General features: G+C 40.7%; 1 protein-coding gene across 2 annotated transcripts in view; it reads left to right on the forward strand.

The window, feature by feature from the left end:
• The window catches only part of LOC126419269 (oxysterol-binding protein 1), a 297,237-nt gene extending 280,744 nt beyond the window's left edge, over positions 1–16,493 (forward strand). For both annotated transcript variants that reach the window (XM_050086426.1, XM_050086427.1), the window contains 2 exons: positions 1,133–1,353; positions 16,196–16,493. In XM_050086426.1, coding sequence (XP_049942383.1) covers positions 1,133–1,353; positions 16,196–16,338 — 364 coding nt within the window. In that variant the 3' untranslated portion in view covers positions 16,339–16,493. The remainder of the gene's footprint in view (positions 1–1,132; positions 1,354–16,195) is intronic.
• The last annotated feature ends 219 nt before the right edge of the window (positions 16,494–16,712 follow it).

Genomic DNA, 16,712 nt, shown 5'->3' on the forward strand with positions numbered 1-16,712 from the left:
ATAGTGTCTATACATAGTGTCATAGCTTACAATTACATTAAATATTTAGAAATATTTTTATGACTCCAAACAATGGAAAATCCAGGATGGAATGTGACAATATTATGAAAAGGAAAGTTACTACCACCATATAGCAGATATGCTGACTTGCAGATAGGCACAGCACAAATATAAAGCTTTCGGCCCATAAGACCTTCGTCAAAAGTAGCTCACGCCCCCACCACACACATGCGCGCACACGCACGCACGCGCGCACACACACACACACACACACACACACACACCTCAAATACACAACTGTAGTCTCAGGCTACAGTTCCCCGAGACTGTGTGTTTGGGTGTGCGCGCAGTCCATTTTTGACAAAGGCCTTACAGGCCAAAAGCTTGATTTGTGACAGTCTTTTTGTTGTGTCTATCTGTGACGCAGCACTTTTATTGTACGATGAGTAGCAGCTTTCCTTTTCATAATATTTCTGTGACTCCAGTACATGAAACCATGTGACAGATTGCATTTGCCTTGTTTGACATACATTTACACTACTATGAACACACTTACGGAAATGTGTAGAAAATAGTGTAAACAACAAATTAAAGTTACAAAACTCTTGAAATCAAATGAATAAGTAAAAGCCATTTTTACAGTAAGAGTTCGTGGATGCTTCTGTTGTTTGATGGTATTATATTGCACTACTTACATTTATTTGCCTGATAACTAGGGATATGCCCAGTTAGCTACAACTTCTTTTTAATTTTATGTATTTATTTTTTTAATTCCTCTTTAGTGATTTATGTGTGAATAGGCTGCTGCAAAATGTGAGTTACTGTCTCACACACTTACTTTATAAGCTTACAAAGATTGTTCTGTGTTCCTGTTTAGGGTCAGGAATTACAGTGGTATTCATTCCACATATTTCCACTCATAGGGGCAGTAATGTAGTTTTACTAAAGGAGCTGTAGTAATATTACAAATGTTTAAATAATTTGTTTCTAAATAAAATTAATAATCAGAATGCTTATTTTCAGTTTAATTTGCACTAACAGTGGTAGTTTTAGGCGTTTATTGTAAGTTATTAAAGTTGTCTGCAGTTGTTTTGATTTGTTGAAATTAACGTACTTCACATCTTTTTTTCAGTCCAGAATCGGAGCGTTACTACAACTTCACAGAATTGGCATGCCAACTAAATGAACCTGAGGAAGGTGTGGCACCAACTGACTCGCGTTATAGACCTGACCAACGGCTGATGGAAGAAGGACGTTGGGATGAGGCAAATGCAGAAAAATTAAGACTCGAGGAGAAGCAGAGGCATGCTATGCGGCAGCGAGAATCAGCAGCTGAGAAAGCCGCTGCAGACGGTTAGTTAGTTACTTAGATATTTCCAATATCAGCTTACAGAAGTTGTAGTAAGAATCTTTTTCATATTAATTACCATATTTGGGACTAGATGGGTCATATCTTGCAGATAAACCTCATTCATTTCAATGGCATCCTATTTATAGAATGATTAAGTGAAGTGCCCCAATTGTTAATAAATTAGACTTGGATTCAGGAAGACAGTGGTTAAAATTCCCATCTGCCCGTCTAGATGTTGATTTTCTGCGATTTCCCTACACCACACATGGCAATTACCAGGATGTATCCTTGGAAAAGGACATGGCTGATTTCCATTCATGTTCTGAACTTTTGATTGACCTCTAATGACATCATCATTGATGGGGTGTTTAAACCCTCATTTTCTATCCCTTTTATAGAATGGTGTGGGGTAGAAAAGGTCCCTTAAAAGTTGCAATTATATCTTGAAATAATTTGTCTTTTAAAACAATCAGAGAACAGAAACTACCCTTCTGGCAGGAGGAGGGGGGGGGGGGGGGGAGGTGATGCAGCACCATTAAGAACAAGGTAATTTTATTGACAAGTGATGTGACAGGTGCATCAATGTTGGAGTATATGATAAGTTAAGACCAAATGAAATACACATGTCCTATTGCATCATGTCCCATACATGTTTAATTGGCAAGAGATATGATCTTGCAAGCCAGGGTATAGCAGGAACCATGTGTGATGGTGCGTTGCCCTACTGAAAACACACGTTACTTCCTGTTGAAGAAATTCCAGTAGCACAAGGATAACAGTCTATACAGTGTAGCAAGCACTGTTAATTTACTGTGGAGGAACACCAGATGTGACTGACAAATGTAACCGATGGTTCCCTGTACCATGAAGCCTGGGGTGGGATTTGTATTTTGTGGGCGAATGCACTCTGGAATAGGCTGCTCACCAGATCTATGCTGTGGATATGTATGTCCATCACATACATACAGACAGAACCTGCTGTCATCACTGAAGAGAACAGAGTACCATTCCACTCTCCACTGAACTCTTTTCTTGACACCAGATTAGCTGTGCTTGGCGGCATCATGGGGTCAGCAGTATCCTGGCCAGAAGGATACACGCTCTTAGTCCTGCTGCAAGCAGAATATTTCCTATGGCCCTTGGTGACATAGCAGGTGGAACAGGTGCTCGGATTTCTTCTCTGAATGATGTTTGCTCGGCCACCATGTGCTCACACAGTGCATTGATGTTGTCGTACATCTGTACTACACGGATGTCCAGAACATGATCTATTGGTATGGGAATGATCCACAGACAACTGATGAAAGCAGCGATACACCACCAACATGCTATGCTCATCAAATGCAGTAACCCATCGATAAGGCCCTGTTCAAATGGCCGATGTTGTTCCACAGGAGTATGTACTCATTGATGAGGCACGGTTGTACCCTGCAGTGAATGTTACAACACTGTTCACCTCTAAACTCAACATAGCTACTGTGTGCAGAATCAAAACAGGGGGCACACAGACTGGCCTTCTGAGTGCCACCTGATCAACAATGACTGTGACAAATGAATGACTAACACTGTAACCCCTCACTATGCATATATGGTAAAACCCTGTTTTTACATTTTCAGGGGACTTAAAGTAAATGGTGTAAAATTAAAGAAAATGTAAAATACCAGAAATAACTTTTTAAGCAGTAAAATTTATGTATAAGGTCAGGGTCCGCCCCTTGAATTTTTGTAGTTTATATGTATGATACGTGTACATAATAGGCATCGAAATACTCATCAGAGACTTGTTTATCATCTGATAAAGGTTATCTGTATTTTGTACTATATTTAGCAGCTGATGTGAAATTTTCTGTCATTTTGGCACAACAAATCACACTAAAAATTATGCAAAGCTAGCAAGTGCTTTGTTGATTTACGTGTTTGCGAAGATAAGGTTCTGTATTTGGCAGTTTTAGTATTTACACTAGCAGCCTATGAAAAATGCAGCTAAAATGTACACTACATTAAAGATGTCTCCAAAACGCATCATTTTTAGTGTAACTTTTCTTGCAAAAGTGATGTCAGCAGATGTACGTATTACCCAGAATTTATCTAGCCATTTTAGATTTTGTAACAGAAAGTGTGTGAAATGTTGTAAAGTACATTAAATATGGCACTACACTACAGCACAATCTGTTACCACAGCCTATATTTCACATTCCGTGGCTTCGCCAACTCGCATCCAAATTGTCAACTGCAAATCAGCCAAGACGTCGGGCTACGATACAGATCAATCTGTCGCCACAGCAAAGATTCCCGGGGAGGGCACAATACGACACTTTAGCCTTTTAAGCACACATTTTATAAAACATTAATAAACAAGTTTATTTTTAACAAAAGACCCAAAATTGTGGTTTGTTCTAAATTTTTTGGTGAACTTTTTCCAGTGTTGTCTTCTAGTTGATAAACACAATGGAAAGCTATGATGTCTTCATCGGCAGCAGGAATAAATGGATAGATAAAAAAATCTAATCACCAAGCAGCAGGGAACACGCACACAAAAAGGTTTCAACTTTTCAAGCTTTTGGAGACAGTGGCTACTTCTTCTGACAAAGAGTGGAAGGGGAAGAAAGAGGGACGCAGAAAAAGACTGGGGAGGTTTTGTAGGAAAAGCGGTACAGTTCAGAAAAGTCACCCAGAACTGTGGATCAGGGGAGACTTAATCGACAGGATGAGAAGGAGAGACTGATTGTTGGGAACTGCACCAGATGAGATTTGAAAACCTGAGAGCTTAAAGGTGGAAGACAGAGTAATATGCAAGACAGAGATTACTACTAAAACATCATGCATGGGTAATCTCTGTCTTGCATATTAACCTGTCTTTCACCTTTTAGCTCTCAGGTTTTGAAATCTCGTCTGGTGCAGTCCTCAACAAACACTCTCTTCTTCTTATCCTGTCTGGTAAGTCTCCCATGACCTGGGGTTCTGGGTAAATTTTCTGAACCATACCCCTTTCCCTAAACCTCTGTCCTTTTTCTTCAGCCATCTTCCTTCCCCTTCAATTCCTCTACCAGAAGTAGTAGCCACTGGCTCCAAAAGCTTGCAAAAGTTAAACCTGTGTGTGTGTGTGTGTGTGTGTGTGTGTGTGTGTGTGTGTGTGTGTGTGTGTTTTTGTCTTCACTGCTGCATTTACATCTGCAGTAGAGGGAACCTCACTGTCATCATCACTGTAACTCTCACTTCCTGTACTGTTGCTGTTTTCCTGTACAGGGAAGTCAGTCACATCTTCAACAGATCCTCTTTCAACAGTGACAATGTTGTTGCCATTTTGTTGGAAATCTTGTACTGGACCAAAAATTTAAGTGTGTGTCGAAAGGAAAAACTAATGTAAACTGAAGGTGTGTATTTGTTGCAGTAGACAAGAAACTGAAATCCACCGAGACAGAAATTGAACTGTCAGTGTGTTTGGGCAATTCTCTGTATCAGGGGTGGGCATGAAATAGTAATTGGCTGCTTGTATCATCCACTCTCATCTCGTGATCTAACAAAAAATATTAGAGAGAACCTCAATTCGCATGTATATAAATTCCCCAATCATACAGTAAACATTGGTGGAGATTGTAATCATCCTACAGGCAGTTGCGAAAATTACAGTTCTGTTACTGGTGGGCATAACACGATGTCCTTTGGAACATTACTAAATGCCTTCTCTGAAAATTACCAAGAGTAGATAGTTCAGAACCCCACCATGGTGGAAATACATTGGATCTAATGGCAACAAATAGACTTAACCCCTTTAAGGAGGTCCACATCGAAATTTGTGTTAGTAACGATTACCAAAGTAGAAATGACAACTAATACTAGTAGAAAGGTATATATGTTCAGTAAGGTTGATAAAAAAAAAAGCAGTAGTGTCAAATTTGAATGATAAACTTGACTCTTTCAGTGCAGGGCAGGGGAATGTAGGGGAACAATGGCTCAAATTTAAGAGTGTAGTTGACCCATCAGTGGATAGCTAGATAGATATGTACTCAGAACAACAGTTCATAAGGGGAGGGACCTTCTGTGGTATCACTGTAAAGAAGCTTTTAAACAATCGGAGATAAGGGCATAATAAGTATAAAATAAAGCATAGGACTATAGATAGATGCTGACTGAAACTTATTTGGGTGTCAAGAGAGCAATGCATGAAGCCTTCAGTGACTACTGTAGTAGACTAATGTCAAATGATATTTCACAAAATCCAAAGAAATTCTACTCATGTGTGAATGCTATTAGTGGCACCAAACTTAGTGTCCAGTCACTAGCGAACAAAAGCTGAAGTGCTTAACTCCATTTTCAAATATTCTTTTACAAAGGAAAACCCAGGAGAATTGCTCCTATTTAATCTTTGTACCACAGGAAAGACTAGTAAAATAAATTTTAGTGTCAGCTCAAGGGCCCGATGGAATTGCTGTCAGACTCCACTGAATTTGTGGCTGAGATAGCCCCTATTCTAACTATAATCTATTATAGGTCCCTCAAACAAAAGCCATGTCCCATAGTGACATCTGTTTACAAGAGGGGTAGTAGAAGTGATCCATAATACTACCGCCCAATGTCCTTGATGTTGATTCATTGTTGAATCTCAGAACATATTCTGAGCTCAAACATGATGAGGTATCTTGAACAGAATGCCCTCCTCCTTGACAACCAACCTGGATTCTTAAAACATTGATCATGCAAATCCCACCTCTCACTTTTCTCACACGATGTAATGAAAGCTTTGGATTAAGGCAGTCAGATAGATGCAGTATTTCTTGAGTCCTCATTTTACTGAGTACCACATATACAGTCAAGAGTATGGTCATATGGTGTATCAAGCGAAGTTCGCGTCTGGATTGAGGATGTTCTGATAACGACAACGCAGCATGTTTTCTTGGATGGACAATCATCTTCAGATGCAGAAGTAACTTCGCATCTGCCCCCAAGTGTGTTCGGACCCTTGCTATTTGTGTTGTATACTAATGAACTTTTAATAGTAGCCTCAGACTTTTTGCTGATGTTGCCGTTATTTATAATGAAGTCTGAAAGAAGGTGCATAGACATTCAGTCAGATTTCGATAAAATTTCAAAGTGTTGCAAAGATTGGCAATTTGCTTGAAATATTCAGTAACTTAAAATTGTACACTTTACAAAACAAAAAATGTAGTATCCTATGACTATAATATCAGTGAGTCACAGTTAGAATCAGCAAACTCATACAAACACCTGGGTGTGTATCTTTGTAGATAAGAAATGGAATGATCACTTAGGCTCAGTCATGGGTAAAGCTGTTGGTAGACTAAGATTTGTTGGTAGATTACTGGGGAAATGCAATCAGTCTATATCAGCTTGCAAATCACTGATTTGGCCCATTCTGGAATATTGCTCATGTGTGATACACAAATAGGACTAAGAAAGGATATTGAATGGATGCAGAGAAGGGCAGTATGAATGGTCAAAGGTTGGTTTGACTCGTGGGAGAGTGTCACTGAGATGCTGAAGAAACTGAACTAGCAGAATCTTGAAGATAGGTGTAAACTATCCCAAGAAAGCCTATTCACAAAGTTTCAAGAACTGGCTTTAATTGACGGCTCTAGCAATATAGTATAACTGCCTGTGTATCGCACTCATAGGGGTCATGAGGACAACATTAGATTAATTACAGTGCACACAAAGGAATCATTCTACCGGTGCTGCATGCATGAACGGAACGGGAAGAAGCCCTAATAACTGTCTCATACAGTGGGATCTACTGTATGCCATGCGTTTCACAGTGGTGTGCAGAGTATAGATGTACCTGTACATGAGCAAATAGAGTTTGTGTCATTATTACTGAGATCTGTTGTGTCAGATTCATTTTCTTCATCTGCTTGAACGAATTCCACTTTCCGAGAACAGTTGGAGATGTTGGACTCCTTAACCCCTGTCCATGCCTTGGCGATACAGGGCAAAGCATCTAAAATGGACTTTTTAAAGGAAACTGGCTCTTTTCTTGCTTCCAGCAAAATTAATGCTTTGTGGAGAATGGCTTTTCTCTGGTGAGTTTTGGAGACTTGGATACTGCCCAAATCCAAGAGCTGCAGTTTGATTGTGCAGTTTGCTGGCAGAAACTTTAATTGCTCATTTTGTAAACCTATGTTGTGTGGATGTACAGGGCGATAATCCACAAACAAGAGAAATTTCCTGTTGTGGGTTCCCACTCTTGCATCAAGAATATGCAGTTGCTTCTCAAATAATTTTGAAGTCATCCACACTTTATTGGCACTGTAGTTCATTGGCAGTGCTTTTATATTTTTAAAACAATGTGATTTTCATTATTTGCCAATCACAGAAGGTTTAATTTTTTTCTGAGTGATCAGTGTTCGTGCCAAGCGTTACTGTTAGGTGAAATTTACTGTGTGCACCTCCATAGTAGTTTTCGCTTTTGAAGACAAGTGTTTTGTTTGGAAGGGCATTGCAAGAGACCAGTCTCACGTATGTTGACAATATCTTTCACTTTATATTGCTTAATAAGTTCATATAATCTGACATTGTGACATTCACTAACAGTTTTTATATATATATATATATATATATATATATATATATATATATATATATATAAAACAAAGATGATGTGACTTACCAAACGAAAGTGCTGACAGGTCGATACACACACAAACATCACACAAAAATCAAGCTTTCGCAACAAACGGTTGCTTCATCAGGAAAGAGGGAAGGGGAGGGAAAGACGAAAGGATGTGGGTTTTAAGGGAGAGGGTAAGGAGTCATTCCAATCCCGGGAGCGGAAAGCTTGAATTTTGTGTGATGTTTGTGTTTGTGTGTCTATCGACCTGCCAGCACTTTTGTTTGGTAAGTCACATCATCTTTGTTTTTAGATATATTTTTCCCACGTGGAATGTTTCCCTCTATTATATTCATATCATTAGTTTTTATATATAGTTTCATAAACCACATTTTAATGCTCCTTGAATGTATCAGGCCACTATCTCCATTTATTCGGAATAACCGGCACATAGTGGAACCCCACATATACACTATTCAAGGGACTTTAAAATGTGGGGAAATACCTTTTTGAGCTGTAAAAGTTATGTATAGGATACCCCCTTGCACTTTATGTATTATATATGTACATAACAGGCCTCAAAAGACTTGTCAGGGACTTGTTTATTATCTAACAAAAACTGCTGATGTAAGTGGAACTGATAACAATTTGGGAAGAGGGAACGTTTGACTCAATATCATATGTTATAATCGATGTTTTTGAAAGCCAGCAGCTGTTATTCATTTTTAAATAATGAAATACTGCACTAGTTACATATTTTTTCATGCTTACCATGAAGCGTTTTGAGAATTTTTTCTTATTGTCAAGTGCAAAGTATATTGTGTGGTAATTCTTCAAGCTTTCCCGGTGAGGCATTGTCATGTTGATTGATCGGGTTTCTGCCGTTTATTCACGTCTTTCCTGCATGATATTTCAACTGCGAGTCACACAGTTGAAATATCATGCAGGAAAGACGTAAATCAATGGCAGAAACTCAGTTAATCAATATTGTGTGGTGGTTGAATATGTGTTATTCTGCGTCTCTTGCACTGTAGTCATCTTTTGAGGTCATCAGGTACTGTGCCTCATCAGTCATGTAGAAAACCACACACATGCGCACACACACACACTATCACTCGTATTGTTTCTTTGTGTAACATCACAAAAAATACTTACGTAAATACTGCACTTGACAATGAAAATAAATTCTCGAAACAAGTTTTGCTCAGCATGAATAAAATACATAACTGGCACTGTATTCAAACTAAAAACATTTGAGCAACGCAAATCGAATCATGGTGTCAACCAACGCTCCAAGTGGCCACATGCCGCAACACGCTAAATATGGTTCAACAAAGGTCTCATGATGATTACAGCAATCAAGAAATTGCATTTGCGCAGTAGAGACAGTTAGGAAAAGGTTGTGATTGGTCATGATATCTTCATTTGAACGAGCCTAGTTACTCCCATCAGCCACCATGCCAAGTAGAGCTTGGCAGTGGCAGGAGATATGGCACAAATTGTTCCAACTTCTACACTATTACCGGTTCAGATCCACTGAGTAGAGTGCCCTGGTGTCAAGAAACTTAACCACGTAATATGTGTAAACACTAGTGGATGGCCAACATAATGCCAGTGTCATTCTTTCTCCACAAACATTTTTTCATAATGTGTAAATCGCGGGAAAACTATAAATATGTTGACGCAAAATGAGGTGCAAATTAACATTGTGGGCTTACAAAATATGGCGGGACCGATAAAAAACAGCAGGAAAATGTTAATTTCGGGAATGCAAAAGCGAGGTTATACTGTATTTCCCCTTCCTCCTCTATATCCCCCCCCCTCCTCCTCCACTGTTATACTTTCGAAAATAGTCTTTGTTTTTTATGGTAGTATGTAGCATAGACACAGAATTTCTTAAGTTCTTTGTTGATACAACATGTGTTCCACAATGAACTTAACTCTCTTGAGGATTTTAACTTTCTCTCCCATCGAAAGTGTTTTCCCATCTCTTTTGGTAACATCAGTTCTCCATCTTAAAACTGCAACAGAAAAAAATCAATTACTTGAAAGAAACAACACAGTAATTAAATTACTTAACATGAGGCTATGCTACACCAGGCATGGAAAATCTTTGGTGACCTGTGGGCCCAATTTACATACGTACTTAAAGATCACTGGGCTGACTTTATCATGTGATGTGACAGTAGTGTTCCCAGCACGTAAAGTCAAAACTATAGAGCTAGAGCCTGAAACGTTAATGTTGATGGGGTAATGTATCATCACAAATGGCGCCTCTTTCCTGACATGACATGCCAACAAATGAAATTTTTTAGTTCATTCACATTCACCCCATCTTCAGATTTTTACATTTATTAATGTGTTGTGAACATTGTTTATTTACTTACGATGTTTTACAATAACCATCTTAAAAATATCCATTGTAAATTATGTAAAACCATTAATAAATAAACAATATTCACTACACATAAATAAATGTAAACATCTGAAGGTGGGCTGCCAAGCATCTTGAAACATCGTCATGATACAAGTTTCCAATTACCTTCAGTTTCAACAGATGCAGCCCTCTAATACATCAATGATGGACAAAAATTAGTAAGTAGCATTTATACAAATAAAATATGGCAGTGAGACTGGCAGTCCCTGTTTGCCAAGCTGAGAGTAGTAATTTTGCAGTTTTTGGCCACTGGCAGGTCATTGGAATTGTTGAAATTAGGATGATAATATCCACAAAGACTTTAAACAAGGATCTTTTAAATATTTTCCCAAAAATATTTTTGAGGACTGGTCTCATGGGTATAAGTTGTTTACGTAAAACTAAACAAATTAAGGCATCATTTCTTTATTCGCTTTTAAATCTTAAAAGCATAGATCTCTTGAACTTTATGTATACCACTTATATTTTACCAAAGCAAAACTAGAAAAATGTGAACAACAGAATGTCCAGTATCCAGCAATGTATCATGACAGAGTACAATGCGAGTGCCTTGCGCTCTCTCCCACAAATTTCTTGCATAAGCCAGATTGAAACCAACTGTGGGCTGTCTATTGCTCACCCTTTGCTATACAGTACATGGAATAAACTCATGGCATGGCAGTTGATGAGAGAGACTGTGTCAATTGAAATCGACTCACATTGATTGTAGCAAATACACTATGTTCATTGTGTGTATAAAATATAAAATGAAACATCTGTATTTAATTAAGTTGCAAATACTGGAAAGTGGATGTCCTCTGCGTATAATCGGAATAACAGGGCGAAGATAACACTGAAACAATGTGGCTACAATAATGTTAAGATATTTCCTGGTGTGTAGCACACAGCATGAAAGGATAAGTTTGGTAGTGAGAAGAAACAAATGAATGTTCATATCTTACATCCTAATTTAGGTTTCACATTATTTCCCTAAATTGATTAAGGCAAATGCTGGGAAGGTTCCTTTGAAAAGGCATGGCTGCTTTCCTTGCCCGCCCTTCCCCTAATCCAAACATGTGCTCCATCTCTAATGACCTCATTGTGGACACAGTGTTAAACACTAATCTCCTCCTCCTCCTCCTCCTCCTCCTCACATTGGTCTTTCACTGCATGAAATGTGTGGCAAATGTACGACTTTCCACACTCACATGTAATCTCATATACGCCTTGCTTCCTGAGGTTGCAGTCATCTTTGACAGAACCCAAAAAGACACATCCAGTGTTGGCTGTTAGGGGACCTCTAGTTCTTGAGGAAATACTGTAAAAGTATGGCTAGAATTCTGTAATGGTAGTGGACTCCTTTTCTTCACTTGATTTTTGGAATAGCCGCTCTATTGAAAAAAAGTCTTAAGATATTAACACTCACTTGTTGCTTCTAGGACACCGGCAGTTGCTATGTGCCGTCGGTAATCAGCAGCAAACACAAGACAATGCCGAGCAGTTTCCTCAAAGAAATATTGTGAGATTTACTCAACATGGTCCCATGGCAGACCTGAGAACCAAATAACTAATAACTGTTGGAAATAAAACAATGGAAAGTCCCAGTTGGGGTATCAACAATATTGTGTTAAGGATAGATTGCTACTCACCATAAGGATGACACATAGAGTTGCAGACTGCCACAACAAAAAGACTGTTACGCACTTAGCTTTCAGCCAAAGTCTTCTTCAGAAAAGGACATCCACATAAGAAGCGCACATCGAGCATTCATGACTGCTCCCTACCGCTGCTGCTACCAGACTGCAGTAGAGTCACGTCGAGCAGAAACAGGAATCTGGGGTTGGTCAGCGAAGAGGGAAATTGGGAGGACAGAGTGGATGGAAACTATTGAGTGGAGGCCGTTGGGACAGTAGGTTACCTTACGTTGTGTGGGTTGGGGGGGGAGGGGGGGGGGGCACTGATTTTGGAAGTGGAGAATGTGTTGTAAGGTTAACTCCCACCTGCGCAGTTCAGAAAAGCTGGTGGTGTAGGGGAGGATCCAGATTGCCCGGTTTGTGAAGCAGCCATTGAAATCTAGCATGTTTTGTAGGATAGGGGTTAGATATGATCCATGAGGTTCTTCTTCGTCAACCCCGCATAGCACCCAGACTCTACCTAGCTGACCTTTTCAACTTGCTGCATCCCCCAAAACTCCCTACTAACACTCCACCAAATCTCAAACCAAAACTAATCCCACAGAAGTTTTAGTCCTATCCAAAGCATCACTTTCAGCCCTGCACCTGAATTTAACCATGTTCAACTTGTCAAAGACGTACTTTGCTTCTCCTGAGCCCTGCAATGGAAACAGTTCTTTTCCACCAATCCCTCCAACCAAAGTCTACCTAATTCAAACATTTAACCCTGCCTCTCCCAGTTCAAACCGCAGTCCAACTACAATCCTCCCCTCCCTCTCTCCTCTGTCCCACTTAACCAACACCTGGCCACATTCCAGGAAATCTGTCCTCCAAATTGGCCTCACCATCCTTCCCCAGGTCCCTTCCCAAGAACAATCACCTTTCAGCAGAAGAAAGGACAGGCACATACAACCTCGAAACAGATCCGGACCTAATCATCCTTGATACAGACGGAGGTTCCGCCACTGTCATTACGAATCACAGTGGCTACCTGGCGGAAAGCGTCTGCCCATTGTCTTAACTCCTCCACCTACAAACTTTGCCAGAGTGGTCCCATCCAAGAAGTCCAACATAACCTCAAAACTCTGCTTAAAGCCTAGTTAGTACCTTCCCAAAACTTCTCCCCGGAATCCATTTCTCTTCTCAGACTTATGGCAGCCCACATGCCCACCTACATGCTCCCCAAAAGCCATAAACCCAACTATCGCAAATGACCCAATCTAGCTGCTGATTGTGGCCCCCATTGAAAGAATTTCAGCCCTCATTGACCAACACATATCCAATCAGTTGCCCAAAATCTAGCCTCCCATTCAAAGATACCAATGACGTCCTTCACCGACTCTCTACCATCTCCACCCCATCACCTCATGGATCACTCAAGCCCAAGGTCTTGCCACTATTGAACACTACGTCTCCCATTGTCCTTTGGAATACAAACCCTGTGGCTCATTTCTCATGCACCTCACTAACTTTTCCTAACATGCAACTGCTTCTCCTTTAAGTGAAGGTTTGCAACAAATAAACTGCGGCACAACCATGGGCATATGCATCCTCGTATGCCAACCTGTTTATGGGCCATCCAGAGGAAAACTTCCTAGCCTCCCAAAACCCCAAACCAATGTGCTGGTTAGGTTCATTCATGATATCTTCATGATCTGGCCACGTGGCCAAGACACCCTATCGTCGCTCCCCTCACTCCTTTACAACCCCAACACCTTCTGTCCCATCAGTTTCACCAGGTCCTCCTCAACACATTATACCACCTTTTTGGATGCTGACCACCTTCTCTTTGCTTCCTCTGTCAACAGCTCTGTTCACATTAAACCCACATACTAACAACAGTACCTGCATTTCAACAGCTGCCATCCCTTCCACACCAAAAACTCTATCTCATACATCCTGATCTGGGGATGGCATATCTGCAGTGACAAAAACTCCCTTGCCCAGCATGTTGAAGGTCTACAAAGGCCTTCACAAACAGGCACTGTCCCCCAGACCTAGCCCACAAACAGATTTCCCATGCCATATACCAACCACTCCCCAAGAACTAGCTACAAATGAGCATCCCCTTCATTATCTAGTACCAGCCCAGACTGGAAAAATTGAACCATATCCTTCAGCAGGGCTTTGGTTAGTTATCATCATGCCTCCTAAAGTGTGTTCCATCACCCGCCCAACCTTCACAACAACCTAGTCCACCCCTACACCACTCAAAAACCCAACCACTTGTCGCAGGGATCCTATCCCTGTGAAGGTCAAAGTGCAAGAACTGCCTGATACACCCACCCAGCCTGCTATCACAGGCTTATCCTATGGTAAAATACTGCCCACCCTCCACCCAACAGTTTATCCCAACTCTCTTCTCCAACCCTCATTGAATTTTGCTCACTGCCAATGCAGCTGTTCTTTCTTCCTTTCTGCTGCTCCCATTTTCTGCCCCTGTTCCCTGCCCCTCCTCCCTCATAGCCTCCCAGTGCCACACCAGAGAGACTTGTTTGGCACCATCTCATCCTTGCACGCTCTGTCAGGCAGCACTGACTCCTCCCCCTCCCCTCCCACTCATCCATATCACTCCAAATGACTGCTTCTAATCAACACGACACCATTGCATTCTGGCTGCATCCCAACCAAGAAACTGTCTATCCACATCAAAGGCTACTGACAAACAATGGGCAAGAGACAGCTGGTCCACTCAGTTGCTGAACATACTGCACAACACAGGATGCTTCACTTCAGAAACTGTTTCGCAGCCTGCACCATCTGAATCCTTCCTACCAGCAGCAGCTTTTCTGCATTGCAAAGGAACTCTCCCTGCAATATATATTACATACCTGTAACTCTCTGGCCTTCACCTACCTGTCCCCTTCCCTGCTTCCACTTAACAGTGTTCTACCCCCAACAACACATCCAACAGTCTTTTTCCCCCCCCCCCTCTATTTCTCTCCTTACTCCCCCCCCCCCCTCCACCCCCCACCCAAGCCTCCCAACTGCACCTCGCAGCCCTGTTCTGTCCACACAACATCCCTTTATGCTCCCATAAGCAGCACTATATCTTCCCCAGCCCTACCCTGCTATCACTCCTCCTCCCCACCCCACACTCCTCCCGATCCTCATCCTTCACCATCCATGCCAGATTGTTTCTCACATGAGGTGCTGTTGCAGTCCAGCCTCAGGGCCAAAGACAAATGTGTGTGTGTGTGTGTGTGTGTGTGTGTGTGTGTGTGTGTGTTTCTAAAGAACAAGTGTTCCACATATCCACTTTTCACATGAAGACAGGCTTCAGAATATTTCCTCATCAACGCCCGTGTACTTTTAAAGTCCCAGACTTGTTTTGAATGCATTGATGACCATCCATAGTTTGTTCTCAGAGGTCATCAACTCTATCAACAAGGCTGTAATGCACAGAACTTTTAAGTATCCCCACAAAAGAAAACTCAACAGGTTCAAGTCATGAAATCTGGGAGCCTTTGTCAAAGGCACTATGTACCATTACATAGGTTTCCACAATGATGATAAAATCTAATGAGAGTAGTTCATAACTTTGTAATTACACCTCACTGGTGTAAACATAGCTGTACCCGTGAAACCTTTGGTTTCTGGACTTATGGTTGTTGGTGTTATTTGCTTGTTTCATTGTTCTGTATTCGCCTCTTTTTCTTGTACCCGTAATGGTCAAATATCTCCTATAATGGCTATAGGTTCCCCTTGGTTTCAGATGTTCACTAGCAACATAGCAAGGCTGTTTTGGCTAGTGTCAAGTTATTGAAAAATTCACTACCCCTCTACAGGAAAAATTTGCTGCCCTCAAGCCCATGATTTGAGGAGTTTCTCTAAAATCATTGCTAACAGTATAGTATGGATGTAATTGGCTACAAAATGCATGTATTAGGTAATTTCACATTTTGAGCTGGAATTGTCATCTGCATCTACATTTATCGCATACATGATTTTTTCTGGTCCATAATTATTTATTGATTGCATTACCCCTTATTTTAATGTTACTAAAAAAAATCTCCCCATGTGTCACACTGAAGTTGCTGATTTTTATCTATATCTTGTTTTGCACATACATTGCCCACTTCTAATTTCATAAATAGTCTTTGTATACAAATAATAATGTTCCTGTGATATAATATACATCTAAAAGATTTTAAGTTGAGTGATCAGTGTGTTTCTGTTTCCTTTTGCAGGTCGTCCGTACACTCCATATGAGCCTGTGTGGTTCAAGAAAGAGAAGGAGCCATTCACTGGCAATGTTTTCCATATGTATCAAGGACAGTACTGGGCATGCAAAGATAAACAGGATTGGGCTGTGTGCCCTGATATATTCTAGCTGCCATGGTGCTGGATTATTCTTACTTCCTCAGTCTTGCAACTGTTTTCTTCCTTTACTGTAGGGAAGAGCCCTACATTGAATAGCCATCTCCTTGATGGTATAATCGCCATCCAAATTTATCATGTAAATAAATTTGTAATTTAAAGAAAAAAGTGTATTTTATTTCTCTGTATTTTGTTCTGTCCATTTTAATTGAACCTCACTGTGTTACGTCAGAAGTAGAGCACTTTCCAGAAACATTTTGTAAAGAGTGTGTGTGCGTGTGTGTGTGTGTGTGTGTGTGTGTGTGTGTGTGTGTGTGTGTGTGCGCGCGCGCGCACGGACTTGCACGCTAAGGGGGGGTTGGGGGGGGGGGGGGGGAGGATCGCAGC

This window comes from Schistocerca serialis, chromosome 9, assembly GCF_023864345.2.
Source record: "Schistocerca serialis cubense isolate TAMUIC-IGC-003099 chromosome 9, iqSchSeri2.2, whole genome shotgun sequence".
In the NCBI taxonomy this organism is placed as follows: domain Eukaryota; kingdom Metazoa; phylum Arthropoda; class Insecta; order Orthoptera; family Acrididae; genus Schistocerca; species Schistocerca serialis.